Source organism: Stenella coeruleoalba, assembly GCF_951394435.1.
Source record: "Stenella coeruleoalba genome assembly, chromosome: 5".
Taxonomy (NCBI): Eukaryota; Metazoa; Chordata; class Mammalia; order Artiodactyla; family Delphinidae; genus Stenella; species Stenella coeruleoalba.
The window spans coordinates 25,815,554-25,828,667 of NC_137150.1; the positions used below are offsets into that span (position 1 = coordinate 25,815,554).

The 13,114-nt window shown below is 36.5% G+C and overlaps 1 protein-coding gene across 3 annotated transcripts in view; it reads right to left on the minus strand.

The window, feature by feature from the left end:
- Window positions 1-13,114, minus strand: part of RASA2 (RAS p21 protein activator 2) — a 117,958-nt gene that overhangs the window by 63,993 nt on the left and 40,851 nt on the right. For all 3 annotated transcript variants that reach the window (XM_079922171.1, XM_079922170.1, XM_079922172.1), the window contains exon 5: window positions 5,680-5,756. In XM_079922171.1, coding sequence (XP_079778297.1) covers window positions 5,680-5,756 — 77 coding nt within the window. The remainder of the gene's footprint in view (window positions 1-5,679; window positions 5,757-13,114) is intronic.

The following is a 13,114-nucleotide window of genomic DNA, read 5'->3' on the forward strand; positions in this document are numbered from 1 at the left end:
GTCTTTCTGTGTGATTTTCTCCAGCAATATTCAGGTGCAGACTGAACACAGGAGAAGTTGAGTTCATTCATATAAAAGGGATATAAATATAAAAGGAAGAGAAGATCAGGGGAGTTCAGGGAAACTGTAAGAAAATGACTATGGCAACAGATCATAGAAAAAGACCTAGAAGAAAGTAAAAATAGGAGCAGGTAAGAATGTGGTAGAGATTAGTGGATGGAGGTCTTACTGAAGTTCAGGAAATGCTACAGTGGGGAGCTTCCAGGTCTGGAGAATAATAGCAACTGCTGGGATATGAACCTTTCCACACACTGCTCCCCAAAACTGTAGTTCAGCAAGGAGCACAAAGAAAACAATACATAAAACCACGCCTTGAGCATTACTGAAAAAACGAAAACACCACAAACTTCAAATACCTCTAAAGTTGAGAAATCAGCAATAAGTTCCACAAAACTACTACTGGAGTTCTGTTGCTGTATGGACAGTGAATATGGACAGTGGAGGCTTAAGTGAAAAAGAGAAGCAAGAAAAGAATGCAGATCAGCGTATGTCCACATACAGACCTGTCTGTGAACATTTACAGCAGTTTTCTTTATAATAGCCTCAGATGGGAAATAATTCAAATATCCATCAACTGGTGAATGGGTAAACAAATTCCATACAGAGGAACACTATTTGTAAGTAAAAAGAAATGGACTGGTTTCCAGTTCTAGGACAAGATGGAGTACATGCACACCTCCTTCTTCCCATTAAGCACTGCTAAAAACCCTAGATGTTAAACAAACATAAGAAACTGAAAGGTGAAGAGAAGAAGGCAAGCCAATTAGAGATCTGGGGACCCAAGGAAATTGGAACCCAGCAGTGAATTCCCTGGGCTTTCTTACACTTTATATATCCCAGACTGAGTGCTAGAGAAGCTACCAATCCAGAAACACCCACCAATGGGAGCAGACAACAAAATGCCCTAAGAAAAGCCAGCTTTCTCTAGCCAAAGGACCAGGAACTGGGCAGCTTAGCAAGATAGAAACCATTTTTAGGCAATAACCATCTACTCCAATCAAACACCGTGAGAAACACTGTGGATCCACCCTCACCCCCATCAACAAAGGCCAGAAGTTGAGGGGAGAGCCTAGACTTCTACCTCTGACAGGTTGTAATGAGCCCCTTCTTCCCATGGAGTCAGTAGAGACCACATGAGGAGCCTGGATTTCCATCACCAGCCAGCACCAACGAGGCACTCCTCTCCCTCCATGCCAGGGTGGTGTCAGGGAATGCTGAGTGGGAAGGTAAGACTTTCACCACTTTCTAGGGGTAACTAACTCCTCCCGACCAGGGTGTCAGTGGAGGCCACGTGGAGCAGCAGTAAGGTACTCCTCCCTATCCCGCCAAAGTGGTAACAGGAAGGAATTAAGGGGAGCGTGAACCATGACTTTCGTTCAGCAGTAACAAGGAACACTTCTCATTCTTCCCCCAGGGTTATCAGGAGCGGTTGAGTCAGGAACCTGGACTTCTACCTCTACCTGACAGTAATGAAACTGGGACTCCTCTTCCCCCACCAGCAGAGGGTCAGAGGAGCCTGGCTAAAAGAGAAGATTTAAACAAGACCTAGAGTCTCATTATATAATACCCAAAATGTCCAGGATAGAACTGAAAACCATTCAACATATGAAAAACCAGACAATCTCCAACTTAAATGAGAAAAGACAACTGGCAGATGACAAGGCTGAGATAACATGGACGTTGGACTTATCTGACAAAAAGGTGAAAGCAGCCACCATAAAAATGATTCAATGAGCAATTATGAACATGTTTGAAATAAATGAAAAAATAGAAAGTTTCAGCAAAAAAACAGTAAGCCTCACCAAGGAAATAAAAATATAAAGAAGAACCAAATGGAAATTTTAGGACTTAAAAATAACCAACATAAAAATAATTCAATAGTTGAGTTTAACAGTAGAATGGAGAGGACAGAGGAAAAAACCAGTGAGCTTTTAAAGACAGAACAACAGAAATAACCCAATATGAACAACGGAGGGAAAACAGACCAGAAAAAAAGGGCAGAGCCTCAGGGATGTGTGGGACAATAACAGATCTAACATTCATGCCACTGGAGTCTCAAAAGGAGAGGAGAGAAAGCTGGCAGGGCTGATAAATTTAACAAGAAATAATGGCTAAAAGTTTCCCAATATGGCAAAAGACATAAGCATATAGATTCAAGCTGAGCCAAAATCAAACACGATAAACCCAAACAAATCTATAGTCAAACTAAAACTTAGAAAACTAAAGACAAAGGAAAAAATCCTGAAAGCATCCAGAGAGAAACATAGGAAAACCTGCATAGGAAAAACACTTTGAATGATAGTGGATTTCTCATCAAAAATCATGGAGACTTGGGCTTCCCTGGTGGCTCAGTGGTTGAGAGTCTGCCTGCCGATGCATGGGACACGGGTTCGTGCCCCAGTCCGGGAAGATCCCACATGCTGCGGAGTGGCTAGGCCTGTGAGCCATGGCCACTGAGCCTGCGCGTCCAGAGCCTGTGCTCTGCAATGGGAGAGGCCACAACAGTGAGAGGCCCGCGTACCGCCAAAAAAAAAAAAAAAAAAAAAAATCATGAAGGCCAGAGGAAGTGGTACATTTTTCATGTGCTGAAAAAAAAAAGAACTATCAACCAAGAATTCTATACCCAGTGAAAATATCCTTCAGGAATCAAGAAAAAAATCAAGACATTTTCAGATGAAGAAAAACTAAAAGAATGTGTCACCAGTAGGCCTATCCTAAAAAAAATGGTAAGAGGAAATTCTCTAAACATAAAGACAGTGATAAAAGAAGGGATCCTGAAATGACAGGAAGGAAAGAATATGGAAAGAGCAAAAATATGAGTAAATACAATAGACTAGAATTCTCTTCTTTTCTAAATTGTGTTAATAACTGAAAGAAAAATTATAACACTTTGATGTGGTTTTCACTGTTGCACAGGAAATACTTAATACAATTATATTACAAATGGTGGAGGATTAAAAGGTAAGGTTTCTACATTTTATTCTAACCGCTAAAATGTCAACACCAGTAGACTATAAGTTACACATGTACAATGTAATACCTAAAGCAACCACTAAAAACACTATACAAAGAGATACACTATAGATTAAAAAAACACTATAGATAAATCAAAATGTAATCCTAAACAATGTTCAAGTAACTCACAGGAAAAAGAAAATAGAGGGGACAGAAAACAAAAAATAAAATGGTGGATTTAAGCCTAACATATCCATAATTATAAGTAAATGTATAAATTCACTAAATAAAAGACAGAAATTGGCAAAATAGATTTTAAAAAGTGACACAACTATATTCAATCTTTAAGAAACTTGTGCACAACTGGCTGGATCTGAGTGGAAAAAAGCCAGTCTCAGAAAGTCACAAACTATTAAGAGTCCATTTACACAGGATTTTTGAAATGGCAAAATTTTAGATACGGAGACAGATTAGAGGTTGCAAAAGATTAGGGATGGGGGTGGGGAAGGAGTGGGTGTGACTATAAAGGGGTAGCATGAGGGAAATATTTACAGTGATAAAATAGTTTTGTATCTTGATTGTGGTGGTGGTTACACAAATCTACACATGTGATAAAATGATACCCTGTCACTATACAATGTCAATTTTCTGGTTTTTATACTGTTAGTTATAGTTATGTAAGATGTAACCACTGAAGGAAACTAAGTGAAGAGTACACAGGACCTCTCTGCACTTTGCAATTTCTTGCAAATCTATGATTATCTCAAAATTAAAAAAAAAAAAATCAAACTGCCAGAGTTCAAATCCAGGCTCTACTCTCCCTGTACGAACCTGGGCTTATTTAACCAATCTGTGCTTCGTTTTATCATCTGTAAAACGAGGACAACAGTATCTACCAAGTTATGGCAAGAAACAAAGAAAATAATACCTAAAAAAGGATGAACTCCTGATACATAATGTGGATGAATCTCAAAAGCATGCTTAGTAAAAGACACAAGAGACTATATATTATATAGATCGGTTCATATGACATTTTGGAAAAGACAAAAACTATAAGGAGAGAAATCAGATCATGGTTGCCTAGAGCTGGATATAAAGAGAGGGGACTGAACACATCTCTGAGTAATGCCTTTTGGTATAGTTTTGACTTTTGAAGTCATCCTGATATTCTACATATTCAGTAAAATAAAAGTAAACCAACAAGGATGGGGGAAAACAACATTAAACTAAATGCAAACCAAATCAATCCAATTAACTGTATTTCAAATGTACAACATAACTGAACTGAGCAGGGCAGAGAGTAATCCAAATACTTTCACTATATGCTCTCAGTCTAGGGGAAAAAACTGTAAACAAATCCTGTTTTTAGTAGGTAAATCCAAACTGAGGAACATGTGAAAAAACAACTGGCCTGTATTCTTCAAAAATCTCACCTCCATGAAAGACAAAGAATAGCTAAAAGTACAGGTTAAGGAGATCAGAGACATGACAACTGAATGTAATACATAATCTTGAACTGTATCCTTCTTGGAGAGAAAAAATGTGCCTTAAAGGACATTATTGGAACAGTTGACAAAAGTGAAATATTGTAACTGTAGATTAAAGTATTGAAATATAAAAACTACAGATTATACTTTTATTGTAACAATGTTAAATTTCCTGAATTTGATAACTGTACTAAAGTACATTTAAATATTATATTTAAGAGAATATCCCTTTTCTTAGGAAATACACACGGATATATTAAGGATTATAATATGTGCAACCTTCTTTAAAAGAGTTCAGAAAAAATTAACTGAGTAATATTATATATAGTATTTTATGTATATATATAAGCACATAAATATCAATATGTATATTTATATAAAGAGAGAATACCTCAAAGGATCTGGGGTGTTCATAATTAGGAGAATAAACCATAGCCTAGAGTAGCAGTAGGAGAGTAATATTGACCCTACTCCCTGACCCTACTCCCTGGCTCTAAGGTACATGGGTATGGTGGAATACATAGCCTCAGATTGAGAAGGCAGTAGAGGAAACAGTACTTCAGGGGATATTCACGTATCAGTTAAGACAGAGAGAGAACATTCAGAAGTCAGGGATATCCCATTGTTTGTTGACAACACAGAGGAAGGGTTTGGGTGAGAGGGAAAAGGTGGAGGATTAGGCTGAAACAGATTTCCAGAACAGTTAGAAGATTTGAATCGGGGTGATAAAAATAAGTTGAGAGAAAAGAGGAAAAAAGGAATTCAAAGTAGGTGAGAATCAATACTGGTAATCTCACGGTACACATTTAGTTTTAGCCCCAAGGTCCCTAATGCTCTGCTGTGCTGTATCTAGAGTTTCTAGAGGCCCTCTACTGGGAAGCTTTTCCAACTCATTGCTGCTTGGTGGTTAGACACATTTATCTGTGATCCTATATCTATCATGTAACACACATTAAATAAATACTGGTTGAATGAATTAATGACTCATCATATGTAATCTGAGTAGACTAGATGTGAGAAAATAAAGTGGAAAACAAATTAATAAAGGAACGGCATAGCAGAGTTCATTTCTGAAAAAAGTTTCTAAAGTATTTAAAATAAGGAGTTGGCTTAAAATTCAAAGAATACAAAATGGAGAATTATATCTAGTTGACTTTGGTAAAAGAAATATGCTTACTGTACAACAAGCTGCTGGCACACAGTTCCATTTTCTGTTATCAGTTCATTCAGTTTTAATTCAAGGTGAACTTTACCCTATAATGAAAAAAAAATTACAAACTGAGAAGTCTATTTTACAGATAAAATATTAATTAAAGGTATGTACTTTTTCAAATGGTAGCCATAATATTTAGTTATTCACTAACTAAATACTAGTGATCCTTAGCACATGGCTTTGTCTCCATTAAGTACTTGTTAAATGACTAATAACCAACAATGTAGATCAAAATCTGAAAAATAAGCAGTCAAATGCTTATATCACACGTGGTATTAAATTTAAGAATTTTATGCCCAGTTCAACAAATATTTATCTCAATTATCATGAATCAAAAAGAAAGACAAAACTTACATTTTAGGAAATTTTGAATTTAGCAAATTACAAGATGTAGAATGCTTTTTCCAGAGAAGATAATAAGTATAGAGACAAGTATCATTAAAAGACAGAGAAATCATACAATTCTAAAACAATAAAACTAAGTTAAAGCTAGTAAGATTCAATTTGCCAACACTTACTTTTCTCAAATAATTAAGATTTATGGAATATCTACTACATTTTAGGAGGCACTGTGGGAGTGGGTAGGAATCCAAAGAAGTATAAAACAAAGTCACTGCTTATAAGAACTCACAATCTAGTTGGGCAGACAATAAATAAGAGATAACAATATATGGCCAAGAGCACTGATGAAAAAATGGGATACTGAAAATGAAAATAAAGGACTACTTTCTTAAACAGCCATTAATAAATGGATTTTTAAAAAATTCAGTAGTGTAAGTTTAAAGCAAACTATCAACTTCTCAAGAAACAAAGGCTTAGGAACAATATAATCTAGAGCTTGATATTTCTACCCTGCCACTGGTGATGAGCAATTCTAAACTGGCTATCAGCAATTCTGAACTGGTTAAGAATCAGTGTTGGATTACCTCCATCCAGCTGACAAGACAAACTGCCACATTGCCAACTGGAGATTTCAGGGGTGTGATATCCAGGGACTACTGATATAAGTTATTTCATCAGAGATAGGAAAGTTTATTATCTAGTCACTGTTCCTCTTTGGAACAACCCCTTTCAGACACACACAGAAATCTAACCTGAATCAGCCTTTTTTTTTTTTTTTTACGGTACGCGGGCCTCTCACTGTTGTGGCCTCTCCCGTTGTGGAGCACAGGCTCTGGACACGCAGGCTCAGCAGCCATGGCTCACGGGCCCAGCTGCTCCGTGGCATGTGGGATCTTCCCGGACCGGGGCACAAACCCGTGTCCCCTGCATCGGCAGGCGGACTCTCAACCACTGTGCCACCAAGGAAGCCCAATCAGCCTATTTTTAATCGGCATATTTTATACAAGAGTGAGTCTGAGGTCCACTAACTACAAATCTCAGCGTTAGACAGATGAGCAATAAACACTGATGGATCTCAACACAAAAGTCTGCATGAGAAAGCTAAGCTCTAAAACACAAAGGCAATAGCTGTCATAAAATTAGCAGTTAGGTGGAACTGGAACTATATCTAGCCAACCTTCCACTAAAAATCTAGACACAAATATTTATAAAACCATACATAATTTATAAAATAGGTCTTTCATTAGTCCAGCATTTAATAATCACAACCCCTACTATTCAAGAGTGACCTCAAGAAGGTTCATGATAGGTAGTAATTTATAGTATTACTCAACCAGAATTTTGAATCATATTTGCTGTCACAACAGCATCTGTGTCACTTGACAAATGAGTGAGCCTAGCCAACTGCACCAACATTTACATCTCAAAGCAGTTGTACCATTTTAACATGTATGTATTTTATGGTAGAAACTGTATACTAACAAGGCACTCCCAACTGTTTCTCAGGAAATGTCTAGGATCTAATCTATTTTTAAAACAATACAAACAATATAGAATAGGAAAAAAGTATAATAATTTCATTCACAACTAAAAATCACAGCACTGTATCAACTCAAGACTAGAAATCAGAAGATATTTAATGGGGTTCTCCCAGGAATCATTATCAGAGTCAGAGCCTACCTAATATGTTCATTACTCCCGCTGGCTGTTAAACAGAACATTCCTTTGGCATTAGTCAACAATAACGTAATTACGTATTAACCTGGTCAAGAAAAGAGTTGGGAGAGAACAAGCAGACACAAGACACATACTATAAGGGTGGAACACTAAAATTAAAAAGCATTATGAGTTAAATTAAGGAAATTATAATTTCTAAACTATAAAACACTACCTCATTATATACTTTAACATGGAAATATATACATGATACTTAGTAGAAGGAACAAGTCACAAGAGGGTGTATAATACAATATTAATTTATAAAAATAAAACATACTATATATATTACTATATAAAATTACTACAACGCTATCTACCAAAACATTGATAGAACTTATCTTTGGTTGGTAGGATTTCAAATTGTTTTCTTTTTGTTCATCTAGATTTTGTAAGTTTCTACTACCATTGTGTTTTGCTTTCTAATGAAGTAAAAGGAACAAGAAATTTTAAAAATTATTTGAAGCTACTTTTTAGTGTTAGAAACCCAAATTTGAAAACATTTAAGAAAAATTTAGTATTCCTTACTATGTTCACATGACAGTTCAGTTTACTTGCATTTGTCACCATTTTATAGATTTAGATCGTAGCAAAACTAGTTTATTTGTGGGGTAGGGAGGAGAGTTCAGCAAAACATTTCCTAGTTTCCCTTGAAGCCAGGGATAGTGGCTAAGGATAGCCATAAGATACAGTTCTGGCCAATGAGATATAAACAGACGTTGCCGGTAGAGCATCCAAAGAAGCTTATTGAAAAGGACTCCCTAACTTCAGCAGTGGCTTGAGAGGCTGGAAAGCTTACTCAAAACTTTCCACAATCTCACACTGGGCATGATAAAAATGGGAGCCCAGGGCCCACCAAGATAGAGTGGCTCTCATAAACACCCAGGCTTTCTGTTGGAACCTTTAAAGGCCTATGCTTGAGTACAAAGGGTGAACAACGTAGATCGGCCTTTACAAAGAGTAAAACCTAGCCTGGAATCAGCCAAATCCCTAACTGGATTAAAGTGATCGGTTTCCAGCCTAACCACATGCCAAAAGCTAAAGTAAATCTTTCCTGGAGGAAGAAAAAAATATCATCCAGAGTTTCAAGTTATCTCTAAAATAGCTCATATTTCAATGTCCAGCATTCCATCAAAAATTACAAACCATGCCCTAAGACCACACACCAACCCACCCCCTGCAAACACAAAAACCAAAAAATCAAAAACTGACAAAGAGCAGATTCACAGGAGACACAGATGTTGGAGTTAACGGACAGATTTTTCTTTTTTTGAAATAGAAAACAAAATGAAAAACTCAGCAAATACCTGTAAAGTATAAAATATGTCAAATGAAAAATTTAGAATTAAACAATAAAATAACCAAAATGAACATGTATTTAACAGATTAGCCACAGCTGAAAAGAGGATTGGTGAAATAGGAGACAGGTTAGTCAGAGAGGGAGAGAGTATAAGAGACATATGAGACATAGTAAAATGGTCTATTATTCACGTAACTGAAGTCCCAGAAGAGAGGAAAAAGAACGAACAGGGGAAAAAAAAAGCTGAAGAGATAATTGCCTGGAATTTTCCTAAACTGACAAAAGACATCAAGGCACAGTAATCAAGAGACCCTAGGAACACCCAAGTAGGATAAAAAGAAAATCACACGTAGGTGCAGCCTAGTAAAACTGATGAAAACAAAATATAAAGAGAAAATCCTAAGGTAACTAAAAAAAAACAGGGACATTACTTACAAAGAGGTAACTGTAAGATGCTGACAAGGAACTATATTTGGTGATAAACATGCAATGTGATTGGTCCACAACAGCTTTCTTATTATCCAACCTCCTAGGGGAGGTTCAGTGACAAAATAGTGACAAAATTTAAAAATAAATCAGATACTTAAAGGGTATTATTCTGTATATATTTCATACCACTAATTATATTAGGTTGATATAAGCAATTATATCACATTAGTTTGTATTAGGCAGCATATTTAGGAACTTATTACTGTCTGAAGGTTTATATTCTAACTTTATTTCAGTTACTGCTACAAAAATTTCACACAGAAAAATCTGTGATTATTTTAATTTTACAGTAATGTATAGTCTTGGTACCATTTAGAAGATATTATGTGAATTTCTGCATACAATTTGGGAAATTCAAATGAATATAGTTATTTGGGCAAAACACAATGCACGCACTTAAAAACTTCCTGAGTCTAAACATTTTTTTGTTTTATCAACATTAATAAATTAATTTAAACGACGATTAAATTAAATTTTAACAACCATTCCACAGAACTCAAGTATATTTCAACTGATGAAAATTTTTCTTCATATGAAGGAAACTTCTAGATTTCTGATGGATGCTTTTATATATAGTAATTAATTCTATAAATCATTTTGGACACGACTGCCTATCTGATGAAAAAATAAAGGTTTTACTTAATACCTTCTGTTTATGGATGGATTTGTTTTCTCTTTAAAGAAGTATTTATTATGATCTAGAATGGCTCATTCCTTTATTATTTCATGTTTATAAATTTACAAATGAAGTTTTTAAGATACCTTTATACTCATTATGTCTTAATTGAGCATGTAAAAAAACCCCTTGATTTATGCATTATTAGCTATAATCTTTGGATTTTTTTAAAATGCTTGCTTGTTTTAAACAAGGGCAGAGGCCATATTACCACCCCACACACACCAAAAAAAACACAACCTGTAAAACAATCAACAACTTATGGCAGGATCCAGAAATTCAAGATAAGCCTGTTGGTAAAAAGACTTATTAACTAAGTAATTACATCAAAAGGATGTGATTGATATTGCATCTGGATTCACTGCTTGTACAAGCTGTGTGAGACAAACACCCTTAATTAATGAGAGCACCAACTTCTCCATATGACAGATTTGGTTTAATCAGTCTTATATAAAAGCATACTTTTTATCATAGTACCTAAAAAATAAAGAAAGGAAAAATACTTAGTTATTGTGAGCTCCAGGACCAAACAGCTAAAAGCATGGCTGCAGATGACCTAAGCCAAAAGAAGATTTATAGGAAGGGGCACCGATACAACTCATATTAACTTCGTTTATGTGGCAAAGAATACAGAGAAAGAACACCAAGTGAAATAGGATGATAACCAGGACCACAAACTTAAGGAAGGAAATGCTTTGAAAAAGAGGGAGCAGTCAACAGTATCAAAAGTTGCTGAAAGACCATGTAAGAGGAGGACTAAAAAATGTCCACTAGACTTAACACAGTGTCATGCGTAACATTATTGAGAGCTGTCTACGCTCTCCCTCCAACCCACTGTGGGGTTTGAAGGCAGATTAGAGTGGGTTGAGAAAAGAATAGTTCAAGCCACAGGGGAACGCTGCAAAACAAAACAAAAAGAAAAGGAAAAAAAAGTGTAGCAAAACACACTCATGAAATATTATTAATACTGTCTTGAATGTTTGAAAAGAAAACTGAAAACAATTAACATTAACAGCAATAATAAAGCATCTGGGAAACAATTCAAGGTAAGAGGTTAGTGTTCTTAGCAATTTTTGAACTGTTTTGGTATAAAACCCATCTTATTACTATGGAATCCTTTCATCTGAGGGCTAAATTATGTTTCTACATGTTACTTCCCTAGAACTTTAGAACTGAAGGGAATCCTATATACTGAAGTTCTCATGTCACAGTTGAAGATCCTCAGACAACAATAATTTAGCAACTCTTTTGGGTACAAATGCCAATTAGAGCTAGGAAATCAAACATCTCCTCTGAAGTAGAGATACCAATCATTTCCTCTACCTAAATCCCTTTCTTAGGGGACAATGCCCCAAAACTTTAATCTCCAATCATATCAAATTAGACTGCAGTGGGCATGTGACCCAAGTCTGCCAAATTTTCTCTCTAAATTGTGGCAGAGAACTGAGTCAGACCTTAAGAGGGTGAGGGGGCTGTATGCTCAAGTAGGCTCAAAGATGGATGTGGCATTTTTTAGCTGTCAACAAGAAATTAGAGTGGATTTATAGAGAGAAGCAGAAGGGAGAGACATGTTAGTCTCATAAGACATACGAAAAGAATACCATGGAATCTCATCATTAAACAACGTTTTTCTTCTTTCCCCTTCATTTTGCAAAGTGAATAGTTATTAAAATTAGAGCAGGGGCTTCCCTGGTGGCACAGTGGCTGGGAGTCTGCCTGTCAATGCAGGGGACACGGGTTCGGGCCCTGGTCTGGGAAGATCCCACATGCCTCGGAGCGGCTGGGCCCGTGGGCCACAACTACTGAGTCTGCGCTCTAGAGCCCACGAGCCACAACTACTGAGTCCGTGTGCCACAACTACTGAAGCCCACGCGCCTAGAACCTGTGCTCTGCAACGAGAGGCCCCCGCAATGAGAGGCCTGCACATCGCAGCAAAGAGTGGTCCCTGCTCACCACAACCAGAGAGGAGTCTGCGCCCAGCAATGAGAACCCAACACAGCCAAAAAAAAAAAAAAATTAGAGCGAAAAATAGAGAGAAAACATTAACTATTCACTTTACAAAATAAAAGGGAAAGAAGAAAAAGACTATTTAAACAGTGAGCACTTATACTCAAGGAGCACAATGAGCACATGAGTAGGGAGAAAGGAATCAGTGGGTCTCAATCCTATGTGCCTCCTGCGGTACCTACTGCTGTGTTGAGAAGTCTACACTTTAAAGATACAGTATGTATTTTTCATTCACCGTGGTGCTAAATGCAAGCCAGCTATTTTATGTGGTGGTCAACCAAAAACAAACAAACCACCCATTATTTTAGTTTACTTTATGAGAAATTAAAGTCTTTTCAAAAATAATTCTATGCGAACTGTATCTAGTCTATTATATTATAGTAAGAAACCTGATCTCCACTTAGGATGCAGCTCCCATGTAAATGCCTGACAACTTTCTAGCTCTCACTGGCCATACTGAAATTCTTGTAATTATACTCCAAGGAGCTTCCCAGGAACTTTCTAATGTCCCTCCCTTTTTCTTTGAGCTAATTTGGGTAAGCGTCTGTGCCTTATACTCAGATTTTCCTAAGTGATTCTCTTAATAATCTATGTTGAAGCCTTTTTATGACCAACAGTACAGAATAGTGAAAGGTAGTAAAACACTGTGGTTAGGAGTTTTAGAATCAGACATGCTCTTTATGGGAATGATGGTTCCATCACTTAATAGTTTTGTGACTTTGCAGATGTCATTTAACCTCTATGAATCCATTTTCCACATCTACAAAATAGAGGTAATGCTACCTACACCTCATAATGCTAATCTGAAGATTAAGTCAGATAAAATATATTAAATCCTTAGTACTGTGCTAGATATATGCTGTTCTAAT